At 45.8% G+C, this 19427-nt stretch overlaps 1 protein-coding gene across 2 annotated transcripts in view; it reads left to right on the top strand.

The window, feature by feature from the left end:
• The window catches only part of NKD1 (NKD inhibitor of WNT signaling pathway 1), a 129017-nt gene that overhangs the window by 63850 nt on the left and 45740 nt on the right, over positions 1-19427 (top strand). For both annotated transcript variants that reach the window (XM_079988864.1, XM_079988863.1), the window contains exon 4: positions 10749-10806. In XM_079988864.1, coding sequence (XP_079844990.1) covers positions 10749-10806 — 58 coding nt within the window. The remainder of the gene's footprint in view (positions 1-10748; positions 10807-19427) is intronic.

The raw sequence follows: 19427 nt of genomic DNA, 5'->3' as shown, positions 1-19427 counted from the left end.
GAATAAAATATGCACGGACGTGGCCTGACCTTTTTATTTTTAGAGCTTTTTGAGGAGGTACTGAAAGAAATCTATCCTGACTTGGAACTGAATACAGTGGTAGCTCGGGTTAAGTACTTAATTTGTTCCGGAGGTCCATTCTTAACCTGAAACTGTTCTTAACCTGAAGCACCACTTTAGCTAATGGGGCCTCCTGCTGCCGCCGCGCCGCCAGAGCATGATTTCTGTTCTCATCCTGAAGCAAAGTTCTTAACCTGAAGCATTATTTCTGGGTTAGCGGAGTCTGCAACCTGAAGCATATGTAACCTGAAGCGTATGTAACCCAAGGTACCATTGTAAATAAAAGTGGCTGTTCTTTGGTAGAAGGAATGGGTGCTTTTTCGTAGCATGGCTCCTATGTATAATTACAAGGGGGGCGGGAGCTGGAAAAGCAAAATAGAGAGACAAGCATGTCCTCAGCTCACTGCCTCACTGATAAAAACTGGTATCCACCAATTACCGTATTTTTCACCCCATAGGACGCACCGGCCCATAGGACGCACCTAGGTTTTTTTTTGGGGGGGGGGAATAAAGAAAAAAAAAATATTTCCCCCCCAGGTGTGGGGCTGGGACGGGGGACGCCCGAGCTTCCCCCAACCCCAGCCCCCAGAACAGGCAGCTCTCCGCAAGCCTTGGGAGACCGGCGTGACTTCCCGCCGGGCTCCCACGCTTGCGGATATCTGCCTGAAGCCCAAACCAGGTCGGGGAACAGCGGGATGGCGGTGCTCCGCCTCCCCACTGTCCCCGGAGCTTGTGGGGCTGGCGGCGGGGAGAAGTGCGCTCTCGCTCTCCAGGCTTCAGCGAAAGCCTGCATTCACCCCATAGGACGCACACACATTTCCCCTTCATTTTTAGAGGGGAAAAAGTGCGTCCTATAGGGCGAAAAATACGGTAATCAACTGTAGCTTTAGTTGATTAATCTGTTCAACCAGCTAAAGCTTGAAGCCCTTTGAGACACGCACACAAATTGACCTCAAAGAACAAGAGAACTCGGTATGGATACTTGCTGGATGGTTGATGTAATGAATATATATCTTCACATAACAGTTTCTCTGTTTGTAATTGTGATTGCAACTGGTTGACAGTTTCCAGTCACAGGTTTACTTCCAAAGTGAGCCCCACTCAAAAAACAAGCAATAAATTATACACTCAGAGAACAAGCACTTTAAAAAAAAGCCTTTGCAACCTGAGAAAAGAGAGAATGCATGTACTTTCGTAAACTAAGAGAATCCTTAATTTAAAATAAAAATAAAAATCAGGCACTAAATAGCAAAGTGCTATTTCTGAAAGGATTATATTCCACATTCAGAAACGTTATGGTACTTAATGTCAACCTTTTATGAAAATGGATGTCCTGATGTCACATGAGAAGAAAGCACTTTGTCACTTAAGACAATTTTATTTGTTGTGGTTGTTAAATTGATTACCTGCCCTTCACCAGCAGGCCTCAGGGCATGTTCCCACAATTTAAAATTCAATATTAAAACAAATATTGACAAAAAAATTAAAAATACACAGGAATATATGGAGGGTCCTCTGTCAAGGAGCAAACTCATCAAAGGGAAGAAAATCCAGAAAGGGGTGTGCTTATCACCACACTTTGGGGAACATAGATCTAAAGCAAGGATGGGGAACTTTGTAGCCTCTTTGATGTTGCTGGACCACAACTCCCATTATCTACCACACCATTGACCATGCTGACTGGGGCTGATGAGAGTTAAGTATCTGATTGGCCGCAAATTTTCCCATCTCATACCTAATGTATCCAATAACGCACCATATTTCCATAATCGGACCATAAGTTTCCAAGCAGTGGTTCGTGGTGGTGGTGTAGTATGAGATTATTCCTGCTTTTCGATGCTCCTATGTCATTCTTCACTCAAAATGACAGATGAAACAGTCATCAACAAGAGTGGAGAAGTGGCCCTGTTACCGCTTAGATGAACTTTACTTATAGACTTGGCAGTTGTTGTTGACCTTGTCTCTTATTAGATACTTCGAAATTTCTGTGACATTTCTTGTAAAAAATAAGGAAAAAAGAAAGCACCGAATGCATTTTGATGTCTCAAATTTCAACCCAGGAAGCTTGTTCCGCCTCCTCAACTTTAAGCAGGAGTATTTGTGGATTGGGCAGAGAGAAAGAGGGTTGGTTCAGCTGCTACGAGTTGGTGAGATATTAAGATCTGTTGATAGACAGTTTATATGGAATAGCCTTTAGATGCCTTTTGCCCACATGTTCCTTTGACCACCACTCTTCCTGCTATGGCCTTAATGGCTAAGATGGATGCTTTGTGATTGTGGAGAGGCATCAGTGGGGCAGAGCTTGGGCTGTAATTAGTTTTCTCTCTTTCCTGCCTCCCCCAACACTTTTATTTGGGTCTTTTATATCTGTACAAATATAGGACAGGCGCCAAGTCTGAAGGATGCTGCTGATCGAGGTGGTGCGAGATGCAGAACCCTACTGTTTCAAACTCTGTGATCAGAGATGTCTTGATCTTGCAGACCTCGCACAGGCAAGCCTCCCACCGATTTCAAGGGCAGATTGTCCAGCGTCTGAACAGGAAGAAAAGGATGAAAGTTCTGCCCCGCCATGCAGTTTGATACCCCCCACTGGGAAACTGTTGTAATCTTTATTTTTCTTCTCCCTACCCCCTAAAGCCCTGTCAGCAGCTCTTGGTGATTTCTGGGACTGGTTTTGGACCAAACAGAAAAGCAGACTGCTGCTGTCCATTTTTTAAAAGCACCAGCATTCTTTGCAAGTCTTACTTTAGTTCTATTTTTTTTTTCTAGGGACAGCAGCCCCACAAGTTTTAGCTGTTGTTGGCCTTTGTTTGGGGCTGCAGTCACCCTGACATTTCCTGTCTTCTTTGGCAACATGCAGAGGTCTTAAAAAAGTGGATTGGACCAGGGCTGGGAGATGCTCAGAAGTGGCAAGAACCTTTCTTCCAAGTGCCTCAAAACTCTCTACAAGGAGAGAGAACAATTCCCAGAGTTGGAGTGAGTATTGCAGGCCATTGACTCCAACAGTAGGAAGTGTCATGACATAGTGACAGAGCATCAGCCTTGCATTCAGGAGGCTGCAGGTTCAATCCCTGGCATCTCCAGGTAGTGCTGGGAGAATTTTTTTGCCTGAAATGCTGGAGAGTGACTGCCAGCCAGTGTACACAGTGCTGAGGTAGATAGGCCAATGGTCTGACTCAATATAAAGCGGCTCTCTGTGCCAGAATGCACCTTTTGATATGCAATCCTTTGTGCATTTACTCAGAAGTGAGTCCCATTGTGTTCAGTGTGGCTTACTCCCAGTTAAGTAACAGAACAAAAGTGAACCTTTAAATGGCATAATTAAATTACTGAGGGGGTGAAGAGAGAGAGATTTTGAGAACTACGTTGTGCGAGGCACGTACTTAACCTATCTTAACACAGATTACTTTCTTCTCAACAGTCTTTAACCACTGTTAGTCAGTGAGGATTTTGTCAACTCTCATGCAATTTGAGTCTTTGCCAGCGGATCGCAAGTATGGAACCCGAGTGCAATCGTTTTAATTACAGGTTAAATAACTTGGAATATGAGTGGTAGCATAGTGTGTGTGTGTGTGTGTGTGTGTGTGTGTGTGTGTGTGTGGTGCAGAGCTTTACATGGATGGCAGGGCGGGCCCAGGGTGGGCAAGGTGAGGTGGGAAGGTCCACAGGAGCAGCAGATCCAGCCTCCAATGAATCCAGCCTCACCCTCTTCTGCTTCCATGGTGGCAGCAGCAACTGTGGTGTGCTCCTTGGAGACTGGATTTGCCGCCTCCTCGGCAGCCCCCACTCAATGCCACCTCTGCAGCAGCCTCTTGGTGAATAGGAGGCATTGCTGGTCTCCTCCCTCCCTTGTTCCCAATATAAGACTTTACTCACCCATTCTTCCCTGACGGAGAGGGGAGCCTTTTGTGGTACTGCTCAGGTGCTGGCCCTGATGAATGGTGTGAAAGTAGCCAGACTCCAACAATATATGGAGGGCCACTAGTTCCCCATCCTGATGGTAAGGGTAAAGCATATGCATGTATTTACTTACAGGGGTTATATTCTGTGCAAACATTTGGCCTTTCTTCCCGCTCTCCACCCCAGTACCTCACATGTTCCCTGAACTACATAAATTCTTGGAATATATTAGTTGTAATGAGTTATGTGGGCATGGTTTCCCCCCTCCCCTTCTTCTTTGAAACTTCATGGCATTAACATCTGTTAGCTTTTAAGAGAGCAGAGATGCAGAAAACAGGGCTGGTGGTGGAGGGGGAACCGGGGTGGAGAGCAGGAGCAAAGATATTAAATTCTCTAGTAGGAAGTCTTGGTTTCAAAGTCTGAGGGTGGGGAGTTGGGATCGGCTAAACTTTTTTGTGTTTTAATGTGGTTCCTTTTAAGAAAATGCAGATAGCAGACCAGTCCTTGTATTGAAAAGCTCTCTCTCTCTCTCTCTCTCTCTCTCTCTCTCTCTCTCTCCCCCCCCCGTGTGTGTGTGTGTGTGTGTGTGTGTGCGCGCGCACGCGCACGCGCTGAATTGCTGGCTTGAAAGAACTTTGGAGAATCTTTTAAGAGGAAGCCTGACACAATGCAGTTGCTCCAGGAATGCTCTAGCAGAAATAAGAGTTCCTTAATTTTGAAGGGGGCCAGCTGAAATGGGTTGTTTTGAACAAGAGAGCTTCTATAGCACACTCTGTATTGTTTAGGCATTCATACATGGGAGTTTTAACCCAACTGAACATCTTGACCAGGGCTGCCTCCAAGTCTGCTGGAGCCCTCTGTGTCCCTCCAGTGGGCCATCATGCTGGAATTTCACTGTTGGTCTCCTCCTCCTCCTCCTCCTCCTCCTGGTAGCCATGGTCTATCTTGGCAGACATTTCCATTGGCTTTTCTCGTCTGACTGGCATTGGATAGCTGCCATTTTAATTTCCACACAGTTACTCTGGTGAAGCTGAATGCTGGAAGATTCAGGACAGATAAAAGAAAGTTCTTCCTCATGCAGGGCATAGTTAAACCCTGGAACTCACTTTCACACGAGGCAATGATGGCTGCCAGCTTGGATGGCTTTAGAAGAGGACTGGGCAAAATCATGGAGGAGAGGGCTATCAATGGCTACTAGAGCCACAATGCTTGCTGTATGTTCGGCCTCCACGGTCAGAGGCAGTAATGCTTCTTAATACCATTTGCTAGAAACTGCAGGAGGAGAAGAGTGCTCTTCTGCTCAGGCTTTAAATTGAAGTGTCTGGTTGGCCATTGTGAGAACAGGATGCTGGACCGGATGTGCCATTGGCCTGATCCAGCAGGCTCTTCTTATGTTCTTATGTAGTGTCTCTGGGACGCATCATAATTTCCCAGAAAGGTGGCCAGCTTTAAGTGATCCAGATTTAATTATTGGTGTAAAGATGGGGAGTAGGGAAATATCAGTTGCAACCCTTGGCACTGGAGCACCTCCCTGGGAATGCCATATGTTGGCACTTTGCCCGACAAGGGACCCACGTGATAGCCTTCAGATCTGTGTGTAGCTGCCCTTCATTGTAAGTCACTGGATTTCAGGTTGATGCATTGCCCTTCAAACTGTTTTCTGGCCCCACCCATCCAGGCTGGCCATTGGATCTTTCAGGGCAGGAAGAATTATGAAAGAGCTTCCTGGTTCACTTAAGTTTTCCTGGGCATTGAGGAACCAGTGGCTTTCCAGAGAACGTTGGCATGGCCACTTTGTTGAGGATGCTGGGAGTTATAGTCTGGCAGCATCTGGACGGTACTAGATTCCTCATCCCTTCCATATCCTTTGGTCCAGACTTGTAAGCTTGCTCTCGGATCCTGCATCTTGCTTTGCCCTTTGGTCTTGATTCCTGGCACTAATTCTCTGACACCATCCCTGTCTCGTCTCAGATTGTTGCCTCTGGCTCAGCTCTGCTGTAACATTTGTCCCAGTAATGCACGCTTGTTGTAACTAGAAAAAGGGGGTTCACAACTTGTCAAAAAACCTGTGATCTCCTTTCAGTATCTCCCGGTGGAATGATTCATTCCACCCAAGGGCTGTAGCTAATGGGTAGAGCATCTGCTTTGCATGAAAAATGTCCCAGAATGCCCTGGGGTCTCCAGTTAGAGTTGAGAGAGAACCCTGTCAGAAATACTGGAGAGATGCTGGGAGTTGGTGTAAACAATACTGAGCTAAGCAGACTAGCTAGATACAAGGTAGCTTGCTATGTAATTATTTACGTAGTTTCTATCCCACTTGCCTTCTGTGAAACTCATGGTACCCTGATCAGACATTGACCAGACCCACTGCTGCAACTTTCACATTTAGAAGTTATAAAAGAGGGCTTCAAATGTTTGTGGCAGGTGTTTCGAGGCAGTCAGGGCAAAACAGAAAAGGCTGCCCCTCCACTGCCCCCCATCTCCTCCTTCACCCCCTGCTGCCACCCCACCACAACCTGAGGCAGTCCAGGGAAGCCCCGGCACACTGAAGGGGGTGGGGGGTGGGCAGCAGAGGAGAAGGAAGAGGTAGTGTGGGAGGTGGTGAGAAGTATAATCCTGCCCCCCATCTACTGCCCCTCCCAGCTGATATTCAGAGAACATGTTAGCAGGACATGTGGGCCAGTGGCTCTCCAAAGCTTCAGACCAGATGTCTTTCCCAGCCCTACCCTGGGGATGCCAGGGATTAAACCTGGGACTTTCTGCATGCAAAGCTGATACTCTGGCCCTGAGCTGTGGCCCTTCCTCAATAGTGTCTTGTCTGTAAAAAAACAAAACAAAACACCATAGTAGTGAAATCTGGAATTCAAGCGTGGCTGTTTAGCTCCTTTTAAGCTTATGTGCCAGTATAGCTTTTGTCTTCTCCATCCTTTTCGTCTCAGCTTTCTCTCCCACCGGCTCAGGGCAGCTGCCTTGCATATTTCCGAACGTAGGAGGGGAGGGGTAGGAGAGGGGGGAAATACTCTATGTCTTTTCAAGTTATTGATGTTCCTATTTCATGCTGGGATCACTCTTGGTCTGGATGGGTCGAACAAGCTGATGATGTCAAGATTTTTATGTGTGGAGGGGGGGTTATATTCCCTCCTTCTCTACTCCCCTCACTCCCTGTGCAGCTTCCTGACCCATTGAAATCCTGAGCTGCTCTGGAAAGGAGGGTGTTGACATACCTGGGCTTGCAGATTGGGGACAGGAACTCCAGGAGTGGGAGAAAGGGAGGGTGGATATTGCTGCCTGTGGAATGCAAAGCCATCTGTTCAACCAGCACCCTCTGGTGACAGATTTATGGAGCAATGTTATCCTGCCCCATGGAGGTTGCACACCTGTGTTTCGTTGCAAGGGAGGGGGGAACCAGGGCTAAACAGCATTTGCAAAGGCTTGTCCCCTTACAGGGGCGAAGGGAACAGGATATATCCTTGCAGCCTACCAACAGTATGATGTGAGAATAGATCTCACCTGCTGGGTCTGACCAAGATTAGAACTAACGTGTGCTGCACATTGTGGCCAGTCACTTAATGCTGCCAAGAGAGGCCTGGATAAGCAGTTGCGTTATCCTCTCAAGTTCTACTGTTGCTCTGCCCACCCAGTCTCCACTTCATCTGTTTCCCCATCCCACTCCTGGTCTGGCAAATCTGCAAATGCTACTAGGGCAATAGCCAAATATTGACCTTCTCTGTATGACTCTCCAGGTGTGATTCCTTACCCCCCCCCCCGCCTTCCAGGCAGGTACCTGTAGTACCCAGTTGTTTTGGACTCCCCTCCAGTCTCACTGGCCTGCCTTCCATTCCTTGGCCAGGCCTCTTGCCACTGGCATTTCAGCTCTGGCTCCTTTCCACTAGGGCTCTTTGATCAATGCCAGCACTGTTTGCTTCTGGCTGTGTCCAGTGTAGGCAGAACATCTCTCTCTTGCCCTCGTACTGTTCCCCCTCTTCTGCTAGCCTGCTTTTAACAGGTGGGGCGACCCGGAAGCCTGCCCCAATCCTCTTGGTCTCTTCCGCCCTCCCAGCTCAGTCAAGAGAGGGCCCGGATTCCTGTTTTTGATTATCTTATGTGAAAAATCACATTGAGATGGTGGTTTAGATGGCAATTAATAAATCAAGGGTAATAATCATAATACAGTCTTCTTTTTAAAAGGCTGAGGACTGGTGGATTGTGCAGAAATTACTTTGCTGTTTATTTCAGAATGTTGCTGAATAGTGTTGTGGGTGGCAGCTTCCTAGTGTTGCCTAGGGGCCCTGATTCAGGGAAATTTAAGTTTGGCAGTGTAACCTAATACATGTCTATTCAGAAGTAAATCAGTGAGTTCACAGGGGCTTATCATTCCCAGGCGAATAGCACTGCAGCCTAAGCCCCATTAGTTTTGATGGAACCTTAGTGCAACTTGTTTCCCTCTGGATCCGGGCCTTGGTGCATCTTCATAAAGAGGGTGCCGGGTTAATTTATCAATGGCAGCATATGGGCCTGTGCAGCTTCCTCCTCCATTAATAAATAAACATTTCCTCCTTATGGTTCTTAGCATAATAGTAGCATATATTGTCTGGCTGCCCGCACAGCCCTATTAAATAAATGTCTGTCTATCAGAGATAATGCATGCCATAATCAGACTGGCATGAAGGAGCAAATTTAATTGACAGCTGATGACTTCTAGCTGTCTAGCTGTGTCACTGAAATTTACAAAGGCTGCCACGGTCTTTTTAGGGGGGAGGGTATTCAGTTAGTGGGCCACTAATATACATGCATTGCTGCTCTTGAAAAGTCAGTCAAACCACTGCTTGGAAGTTGTGGTTATAAAAAATCATCTGAGGATTGGGGGGGAGGGTGGAAATAAATAAATACAAAAAGTCTGAATTGTCAATAATTATGAGCTTGCTACCTACATGAACTTAAAGCAATGCAAAAAGTGATAAGCAAGAGCTCTGTGGTTTTGTTTTTTAAAAAAGTACATAAAAACCATGTGATGGTTAAAAACATATTGCTTAAATTGGCATATTAGTTGTATGGAGAAATGCAGATGGGCTGTTTGCATTAATATTACTATTTCGAATGGAGTCTTATAATAGTATACTATAAACAGTGGTTTTAATTAGCATGGTTCTTCATGCTGGGTGTGTTCGTAGAAATTCAGAGTGTGAAGTAATGAGACCACATCTGCACTATGCATTTAAAGCTGTATCTTGCCACTTTAAACAGTTAATTGCTTTCCCCAAATCATGGGAAGTGGTTTAACAATAAATCTTCCCAGGGAACTCTGGGAATTTCAGCTCTGTGAGTAGGGTAGAGGTCTGCATACAACTCTCAGCACCCTTGTGTGTATATAGCATTAGCCACAATCCATATCTATCCTGTAGCCACATTCATACTATACATTTAAAGCACTATGATGCCAACTTAAACAGTCACAGCTTCTCTCAAAGAATCCTGGGAGCTGTAGTTTGTTAATGGTGCCAAGAGTTGTTGAGGGACCCTTATTCCCCTTGCAGAGCTACAATTTCCAAAGTGGTTTAAAAAATTCCTCTTCACAGGGAATTCTGGGATCTGTAGCTCCTTGAGAGGAATTGAGACTCTCATAACAACTCCCAGCCCCCTTAACAAACTACACTTCCCAAGATTCTTTGGAGGAAGCCATGGCTGTCTAAAGTGGTATGATACTGCTTTAAATGGATGGCTTGGATGGGGCCTACGTCTCAAGTATCAAAAGGCCAGGGTAAAGTGCTCTGTCTTTAGCATTCAATGAAAGCTGTATAATGAAGGTGCTAGATGAGGGTTCAGCAAACTTTTTCAGCAGGGGGCTGGTCCACTGTCCCTCAGACCTTGTAGGGGGCTGGACTATATTTTTTTTGGGGGGGGGAATGAACGAATTCCTGTGCCCCACAAATAACCCTGAGATGCATTTTAAATAAAAACACACATTCTAGTCATGTAAAAACACGCTGATTCCTGGACCGTCCGCGGGCTGAATTTAGAAGGTGATTGGGCTGGATCCGGCCCCCAGGACTTATTTTGCGTACTCATGTGCTAGAATGCTTCACTGTGGGGAGGGAATTTCACAACCTTTTGTGTGTGGCGTTGTCATTTTAAACCGTGTGTTTGGTTTTATAAATGCATTTTTAAAAACTGTTATTATACATGGAGCTGTTTTATATATGTTTTTATTGTAAATTGCTTTGGGGTGCCTTATTGAAAGTGATTCATAAATGAAATTATTATTGTTATTAATAATAACAGTTGCACAAAAGATGCCATGTTTGTTATAGACCTTTAGGATGACATCTATGCAAGTTAGTCAAGGGCCTGGAATGACACCTGGTGTTTAATGGGTAACATGCATTATCTGGAGTCACATCTGTTCCATACATCTAAAGCATATTTGAAGCATCCTGCTACCCACCTCCCCCCAAAAGGATCCTAGGAACTGTAGTTTACTTCTCACAGAACTACAATTCCCATCACCCTTAACAAACTACAGTTCCCAGGATTGTCTGGCGGGAAGCCATATGCTTTAATGTATGGTTCAGTTTTGACTGGACTCAGGACCAGTTGGTGAACTGCAGAGCAGTGTCCAGAATTGTACCGAGCTGGATGTGTGCTCCATCTGCTCGGATGCAATTTTGGCATATATTTCCAGATCAATGTAATCTAGAAAAATTGTTGTGCAACTTAAAAGAATAACCATCTTGCATATTTGTACACCTGCTAATAGCTCCCCTTTGTTGTTTTATTTACTTTTTTTACAGGATGCAGCTGGTGAAGTTTACAGGGAGGCAATTGAAAATGAACACTTTCACCTGGAAGGTACCTTCTTAAAATATATAAATTACTATGATTACGTTTTAAGAAAAAGCAAAGGAGACTTGTTCTGTGCATATTCAAGAGATGTGTGTATAGGCGTGTATCTGTATAGGCAGGTGGGTAAACAAAACATCCTCCTGAAGTTTCCTTGGTCAGCCTGTGAAAGGTTTGTGTGGCCTTAATTGCAGAGAGTCCCTTCAAGAGTCCTGAGGCCTGGAGTTTTTGCTTCTTGTAAGAACCACTGTTATATGTCTGATCAAAGATGTAGGTCACATCTGCAACCATAACTCTAACACACTATTATAAAACTTTAATGGTCGTGGCTTCTCCCAAAGAATTCTGGGAGCTGTAGTCTATTAAGGGCATTAAGAGTTGTTAGGAGGCCCCAATCTGCCTCTCAGGGCCACAGCCCTGAGAGTGATTTAACATAAGGTTACCAGACGTCCCCGTTTCCTGGGGACAGTCCCCAGATTTACAAACCAGTCCCCGTACAAAATCCATTTTGTAGCCATCCAAGTTGAAAAGTGTCCCTGGATTCATTGAAAAAAAATCTGGTAATCTTAATTTAACAGCCAGTCCCTTTTGTCAGGGAACTCTGGAAACTGGAGCTCTGTGAAGGGAATAAGAGTGTCCTACCAACTCTCAGCACTCTTAGCAGACTACAGTTCCCAGGGTCCTTTGGAGGGATGCCATGACTGTTAAAATGGTATCATAGTGCTTTAAATATATGGTGCAGGTGTGTCTATAGTCAAGAGTAAGAACAAATTGTAACAACAACAAAAATGTTGCTGAGTATCTTCCTCAGAAGGATTGTTTCAGGTCAAGGTTCCAGCAGTCATTTTATCCTATCAAGGAATTTTGCTATTTCCCCCCCTATTTTGTAAAACAAACAAACAAAAAACAAAAACAAAAAACTACACCCTAAAGAGAAACATCCCAGCGTACCTTTTGTGGTGGTTGAGCATGCAGATGGTTTGACACACTTTTTGGCAGGGTTTCTTTTTCTTTCTTTCTCTTTCTTTCTTTCTTTCTTTCTTTCTTTCTTTTCTTTGGTTTTTAAAATGTGTTGTGGGTTTGTTGGGTTTTTTTGCACTTCCTGCAATCCTAAAGCTTCTCCCCAATGTACTGATACATCCCTCCTGTTTATCAACTGCCCAATTGGGCTAAAAAGCTGTCAGCACTCAGCACCTGAGTTTGCTATAAGAGGGGGTGATTACAAGCAGAAAGAAGCCTGTTAAAAGGGGTATGTGGAACAACACTGCGGTGCAAATTTCCATGCACCTTTATGGTATGAAATGCCAGCCTTGAATATCTAAATCACTGTATGGCCTTGAGCAGTGGCATTATAGCAGGCGCAGTGAAAAACCCCCTTAAGTCTAACGTAATACTCAGCACCTGATATCCTCAAACTAGATTGGCAGCAATCTTCTCTGTTAGGCAATGGAACACCTTTTCTTGGTATTGCTTATGTACAAGAAGTCTGACGGACATTGTTGAACGCTGTGGCCTTTTCATGCGGAGAAGTGTTTTCCCTCGCTGGATTCCCTTGCAGTTGCAAGGCAAGTAGATGGTTCCTTTCTTGTGGCTTCCTTGTTCTTTCTGTTTGAATTGGTTCCTCTATGAAGTAGTGCTTTGATGTTCCACAAGCCCACCCACAGTTATTCCAGCAAGGAATAATCTACCAGCATCACTCCCACAAGAGGTAAGGGTTACCAACTTGGAGGATGGCATTAGAAGAGAATTAGTCAAATTCACAGAAGATAAGGCTAGCTCTTCCTGCATTCTTGGAGGCAGAAATGCTTCTGAATACCAGTTGATGGAAGCCACAGAAGGAGAGGGTCTCTTGTGCTCAGGTTGTGCTTGCAGGCTTCCATAGGCAACTGGTTGGCTGCTGGGAGAACAAGATGCTGGACTAGATGGGTCATTGGCCTGATCCAGCAGGCTCTTCTTGTGTTGTTATGGCTGATGGGAGGTTACAACATTTGGGTCATTTTAGTTTGGAGAAGAGGTGATGGAGGGGTGTGTGCAGGGGTGTGGAGGAACTGGAAAAGAGGAAAAATTCCCCCTACTCTCTCATAACGCTGGAACTTATGGGCTTTCAATGAAGCTGAATGTTGGAAGATTCAGGACAGACAAATGGAAGTGCTTCACACAGCACATACTAAAATTGTGGAGTTTGCTGCCACAAGCTGTAGTGATGGCCAACAACTTGGATGGCTTTAAAAGAGGAGTGACCTACCTGTGTATCTGTCCCAGTGCTCTATCCAACAACGCCTGTTCTATTCCTTCTGGGACTCAGATTTCAGCTTCCTGCAGCTGGTGCCTAGTCCCGTATCAAGGATGAGCTTTAGTCACAGCCCCCCAGGTCCATTACTTTCCTTCTCTTCACTTTCCTTCTCTTGCGAACCAATGGTCTGTGATGCTTTCCTGGTAGCACTGTGGCACATGTCAGTAGAGTAGTACCGTGTAGCCTTTTGTTGGTCTGATGTCACTGATCTGTGCCAAAGCCCCAACACTCATACTAAAACAAATAGCGGTTGATTGAATTTGCAGCTTCCCAGCTTTGGGAACCTTCATAGCATTGATTGTACCGAAGTTGGGACCAAAAGGCAAAGCAATAAACAGGGAAATAATTGAATCCCTTGCTTTTGTTTCCACATTGTCAGTGTCATTACCACCCCTCCCTTCACCCCTTTGTTATTAACAAGCCATCTGAGCAGCAAAGATGAAAAGAGCCGTCTGATCCGGTCCAAAAAAGAAGCTGGATTTGACTTCTGGGTTGTTATGTAAAGCTTGATCAAATCCTTTTCTTCTTAACAGACTTAACTGGTCAACAGCAAAAGGCTCTGGATTCTTGGATTAAGATAGTATTTGGTAAGAGGACTGGTGCATTAGTGCTTTTCTTTTGAACTGTGGAAAGAACAAAGTAAACATCAAAAGCCTTAAGCCACAAGAGCGGGTTGTTGACTCAGTGTTGATGCTTGACAAGAGGCTAGGACACAACTGGAGCGCTTCTGTTTACCAAGCGGCAGGCAGGCAGGCAGAAATTGTTGACCAATGTTGCCCATTTCAGCCTGTGCCTGCCTTTGATTTATTGGCTTCCCAAGTCCCTCTAAATCTGGGACAAATGAATTTTTCACACAGGGCATGCTGAAGTTAAGCAAAAAATAAAAATAAATAAAAACTAGAGATTAATATTGGCCACTGGTGGATACAGTTGACCATCTTGCTCTTCTTCAAAAGTAAATAAATCTCTTTTGGCAGCTGCTCAGAATGGGAAGCTGTAAATGCAAAGGACATTTCAGCTGGTGTGGCAGCTTATACATGCTGAAATCCTCCTGTGCACAGTGACCCAGTCTCTGCAGCATGTAGCCTGAGAACATCCCCAGACTTGCACCAAGATGGAACCCCTTCCTGGGACCTGGAAGTGACATCATCCATGGGTGGCTGTGGGATCTCCTGGGAAATAGGAAGATGGCCTGAGATGGCCAGATGCAGGAGTAGAAAGCCAGGAGGAAGTAGCCAGAGAGGAACGGGATGAAATGGGAGACAGAGGGCAATTGTGAAGGGGAGCAGTAGGAAGGCAGGAGAGAGGGACAAAGTGAGAGAGAAATGGAAAAGCCTGGGAAAGGAGGGCTCTCAATTAATAGATAGGGATAGAGGGAGCTGCCTTATACTGAACCATTGGTCCATCTAGATCAGTACTGTCTGCACCAGCCGTTCCCAACCTTGGGTCCCCAGATGTTGTTGGGCTACAACTCCCATCATCCCTAGCTGGCAGGAGCAGTGGCCAGGGATGATGGGAGTTGTAGTCCAACAACATATGGAGACCCAAGGTTGAGAAAGGCTGATCTACACAGACTAGCAGCAGCTCTCCAGGGCTTATAAAAACCATGCTATCCAAGTCAGCTTTTCAGCAAATCATCTCATTGAGCAGCCGGTCAGATCCCTGTGCCTCGCCTCTTCTGGGCTCTCACCATCAGCCTACTGGCAGGAGCCCTGAAAACCTTTTCTTGCTTCCAACAAGGTCACATCCCCTCACCTGCAGCCTCTCGTAGGCCTACCCAGATCTGTACATATGCATAATGCCCTCTGATGCATATCCTCACGTTGCTGTATGTGCCACCTTTCCTCTGCTGGCATCTGTTTTTGGAAGTCGCACAGAGCAACTTCACGGAAGCAAGTTGTTCTGTGGAATGTCCTCCCTCCCTTTCTTTCTCACACGTTGCCTTGGCCTCTGGCTGGAATCCCCCTTCATCCTGGACCTGCCAGCCTCCTGTGGAACCCCAAACTTGGCTGATGCAGCCCACAGAGATTGGGCTTGAGGCCAGATGAGTTCAAGCCAGATTTCCAGGGGCCATTGATTGGGGGGTGGGGACTGCAGGGAGCCAGATGAAAAAGCAGAGGCTGCTTTGTTGGGCATGTGGGCCTGAGGTTCCCCTAAACCCAAGTGATGTTTTATACGTGCCAAAAGGACCCAAGCGCCACCTGAGCTGGAAACTGTTAAGCTGGCAAATGGGAAAGGTACCATGAAACAACAGGTTGGCCAGGAGTGGGCTGCTGCTGCTGCTGCTGCTGCTGCTGCTGTTGGAGCTACAGCTGGGTGCCAAGTTGAAACTGTTTAGCTTGGCTGGCAGGATGAAAATCGCCAAAGAAACACGAGACTGGTAGGGCTTAGCAGACGGCTTCCTGCGGTTGTATAACGATCCAGGAAATTGTAAGAAGCAGGTTGGTTGTTCACCAGCAGATGAGAGGAAAGTCATGCGCTCTACGGGGTGGGAGTGGCAAGGAAGGTATACCCTTGTGTGTATAAGAGAGTTCGAACCATTCCCTTGACAAGGACTGGTAATTTAAATCTCCCAAGCTGCTGCTTCAAAATGATTTGGCCTGCTGGATTTTTCCCCCTCCTTCTTCAAAAAATGTCAGGCTGAAAGTGTTTCACCGCCATCTGACAGTGACTCAGGCCACTTCTGCATCATGCATTTGGAGCATTATCATGCCACTTTAAACAGTCATGCCTTCCTCCAAATAATCCTAGGAACTGTAGTTTGTCAAAGGTGCTGAGAGTTGAAAGGGGTTCCCTATTCCCCTGAAAGGGCAACAAATCTCAGAGTTCCTTGGGAAGGGGAATTGCCTCTGCAGGGCCATCCCATAATTGATAGTTGATGGTTTCCAATTTTAATATTTTTATGTGGGTTTTTATTGTTTTTATTCTGAAATAGAATGATATAGCTGCATATAGGTATTACACTTCACACACTCTCTTAGCATTTGAGAAGTCCCTGTGTCAATCTCTGGCGTCCTTACTTGAAAGGATCAGGAAGTGAGTGGGTGGAGAAGACCCGTCTCCGCTTGGGACCCTGGAGAGCCACTGCCAGTCAGAGTAGGCAGTTGTTGGGCAACTGGACAAACTGTCTGAATTGGTAAAGAAGGCTGCCTGTTGCTGAATGTGTCGAGCAGAGAGGGAGAGACTAACTCTGCTCGAGGTCAACCACAGCGGGTGAACAGTGACTACAGCAAGGGCTCAAGACAGTGAAGTGTTTTGAACCCAGCCTCTTTGGAAACAAGGCGAATGTCAGTGGTTTAATTCATTCTGCTTGAGGAACAAAAATCCCCTTTCTCCTTTTAATTGCCCAGTAATGATTATTACTTGATCCTCCTCCCTGTGCACCCTGTGGCGTTTACCACGGTCTTGTTTATAACTTATATTGTGCAAAGTGAATCAAAATTCTAGCCTGCGCTGTTGAAAGCAGTACCCATTTTTGAGTCATGGTCAAGAAAGTGTGATTTTTGTTATGAACGGTTTATAACAAAGTTGCTACGGTTTTGGTTATAGATGCCTTCTCTCTCCTGCTGTCCTTTCTCCCAGAACATCATGCTATCCCAACAGAGTTTAAGCCAGAAGTGGGGGCTTCGACCAGTGTTGTTGGATTAAAACACCCATAAAAAAGGTAAAGGACCCCTGACAGTTAAGTCCAGTTGCAGACAACTCTGGGGTTATGGTGCTCATCTCGCTTTACAGGCCGAGGGAGCCAGCGTTTGTCCACAGACAGTTTTTTCTGGGTCATGTGACCAGCATGACTGAGCCGCTTCTGGCACAACGGAACACCAAAACCAGAGCAGCACACGGAAATGCCGTTTACCTTCCCGCCAGAGCGGTACCTATTTATGTACTTGCACTTTTGGGGGGCGTGCTTTCGAACTGCTAGGTAGGCAGGAGCTGGGACTGAGCAACAGGAGATCACCCTGTCGTGGGGATTCGAACCGCTGACCTTCTGATTGGCAAGCCCAAGAGGCTCAGTGGTTTAGACCACAGTGCCACCCACCACCCATACTCCCTGATAAATGACTGGGAGTTGGGAGGACCACAGAATTCCCACGAAAGATCCTCCCACCCCTTCTCTCAATCCCCTACAAAGAAAGAGAACAAGGGGGAAAGAGGGGAGCAATAATGAAAAAATGGAAAGTCTGCCAGTTGGGGCCATAGCTCAAAGGTAGAGCACATGCATTGTGTGCCAGAGCTCCTGGGTTCAATCCCTGGTGTTTCCAGGTAGGGATGAGAAAAGACAGCTGCCCGAAACCATGGAAAGCAGCTGCTAGTCAGTGTCAACAGTGCTGAGATGCACCCGTGGTCTGACTCAGTGTAAGGCAGTTTCCTCTGTTCCTAGCTGTTTATTTAGTAAGCGAAACCGAACTCGAGTTCACATGGAGAGTTGTGTGGTAGCGTAGAATGTTTCAGGGACTCCAGACGTTGGCTTGGTTGATCCTTCTCACTTTGCCAAAAAAAACTTCACAAGCTTTTCATCTTGCATTGTTTAATATGGAAGGTTCTCAAGGACTGAACACAATATTAGTAAGAATAATAACAACAGAAAGAAAGTAAGTAAGCGAGGTGGATGGAGACTGGGGAGAGGGCTATCTCTGTTGCGGCATCCTTTTGTGGAATGCTATCCCCAGGAAGACTCACAGTTCACAATGGATATTGGCCAGCGATGTTGATCTTAATCATGTTGCCCTGGATAAACTGACTGCACGCTGGAATGTAGGGATGTCTGAGAAATTCGATTCGGTTCACATTTAAAAGCAAACCTACCTAATTCGTCCTTTCTGAAGCAACACAACTGAACAACAACACAAACACAACCACCCTCTGAAATTTTCACATTTCCCCAGCTTTTGCAGTGCAGTTCTCCAGCCAAGTAACTTGTCCAGTAATGCGTATGCTATGGTAAAGTGTACATTGAAATGCATGAATTAGTGATAATGATTTACAAATGCGCTTTATATTTTAGGGGGGTATTGCTTTGTGAAAGATGCGTATATTGAGAGAAATCTGCACTAAAATGCTGATGAGGATTGTTTCTTAAATATATATATATGTATATCGCAAACTAATGTGGAAATATGGGGGACTGAACTTGAAATAGGAACAATGAGAAACTGGGAGAAGCCAAAATGGGTTGCTGAATCTTTCGATATGGAGTGCACCCAATAAGCCTGTAGTTCTGCATTATGACGGAAAGACAAGCAGCAGTAGACAGGCTGTCCTTCTGGGAAGGTATAGCTAATGTTTTTCATGGTGGAGCCTCCTGAGAAACTTCAAGTTTCCTCAAAAAATGTCCAAAAACCGTGGTTCTGATTCCACAGCCTTTCAGCTCCATAGAACACAATAGGATGCCCCTTGATTCCGAATGCCCTATCTTCACAAAGGTGCAGTTATTGACCCCACAACCCACTGCTTTTTCTTTGAAAGTTCAGGGGCAATGGCACTGTATGTCTGAGCCAAGCCGCCGCCCCCCCCCCCCCCCGGTGTTGTGTGTAGAACTAACAGTCCCTCCCTTCTCTCTTCTGGCTCGAAAGCAAGTATCCCAGTTAGGGAGAATCACCCGAGGAAATGGAATTTCCAAGCTATCTTTTCATAAAGTTTGTTAAATTCTGGAAGCCCCTTGGGGCAGGGTGGGGGTGGGGAGATGGATGGACGAATGTTTTCAGACACAACAACCCCATTGTCTTGGCAAATCTATAACAAACACCCAAGCACAGACATAGGCAGCAGCAATTGCAGGAGGAAGCGAAGGGAGAGAGAAAAAAATGGGGGGAGGACCTTGCTTTGGTCAGTTTGCTGTCCCAGATTGAAAGTGCGAGAGCAGCCAGGGGCCTATTGTGTGCTTTCGGCTCGACTTCTGCTTGGAATAGCCACAGAAACCCAAAGTTTTTGCTCCACAGGCAGAACAAGTGGCCTTTGTTACCTAGACAGATTACAGCCTTCCCCCCCCCCTCTCCTAAAGTCTGCTCTTCATAAAAGCCCAGCGTGAACAGTGGAATTTCTGACTTGCCTCAGATTCTGAGGCGACTTTTATAGTTTTCAAGTAGCTTCGGGGTTATATTTTAAAAGTTGAATTTCATCACATGTTTTAAGTTTGCTGAGGAGGAGGGGGGAAAGATGTATTTTTAGTGGGGGGAGGCAAGTTTTTGCTTCTCTTCACATTCTCTCCCCCCGCTTTAACAGATGTTTCATCTCAATCATATCCAGACCTCAAAGCATGAGCACCAGTCAACTCTTTTTTCCCCTCTCCTGTGGAAGGAAAAGAGAAAAATGTCATTTATTTGGAGGAGAGTCAGTC

This window comes from Podarcis cretensis, assembly GCF_951804945.1.
Source record: "Podarcis cretensis genome assembly, chromosome: 8".
NCBI classification, from domain to species: Eukaryota; Metazoa; Chordata; class Lepidosauria; order Squamata; family Lacertidae; genus Podarcis; species Podarcis cretensis.
Note: the sequence above shows the minus strand (reverse complement) of the source record. Positions and strands in the feature narration are given on the sequence as shown.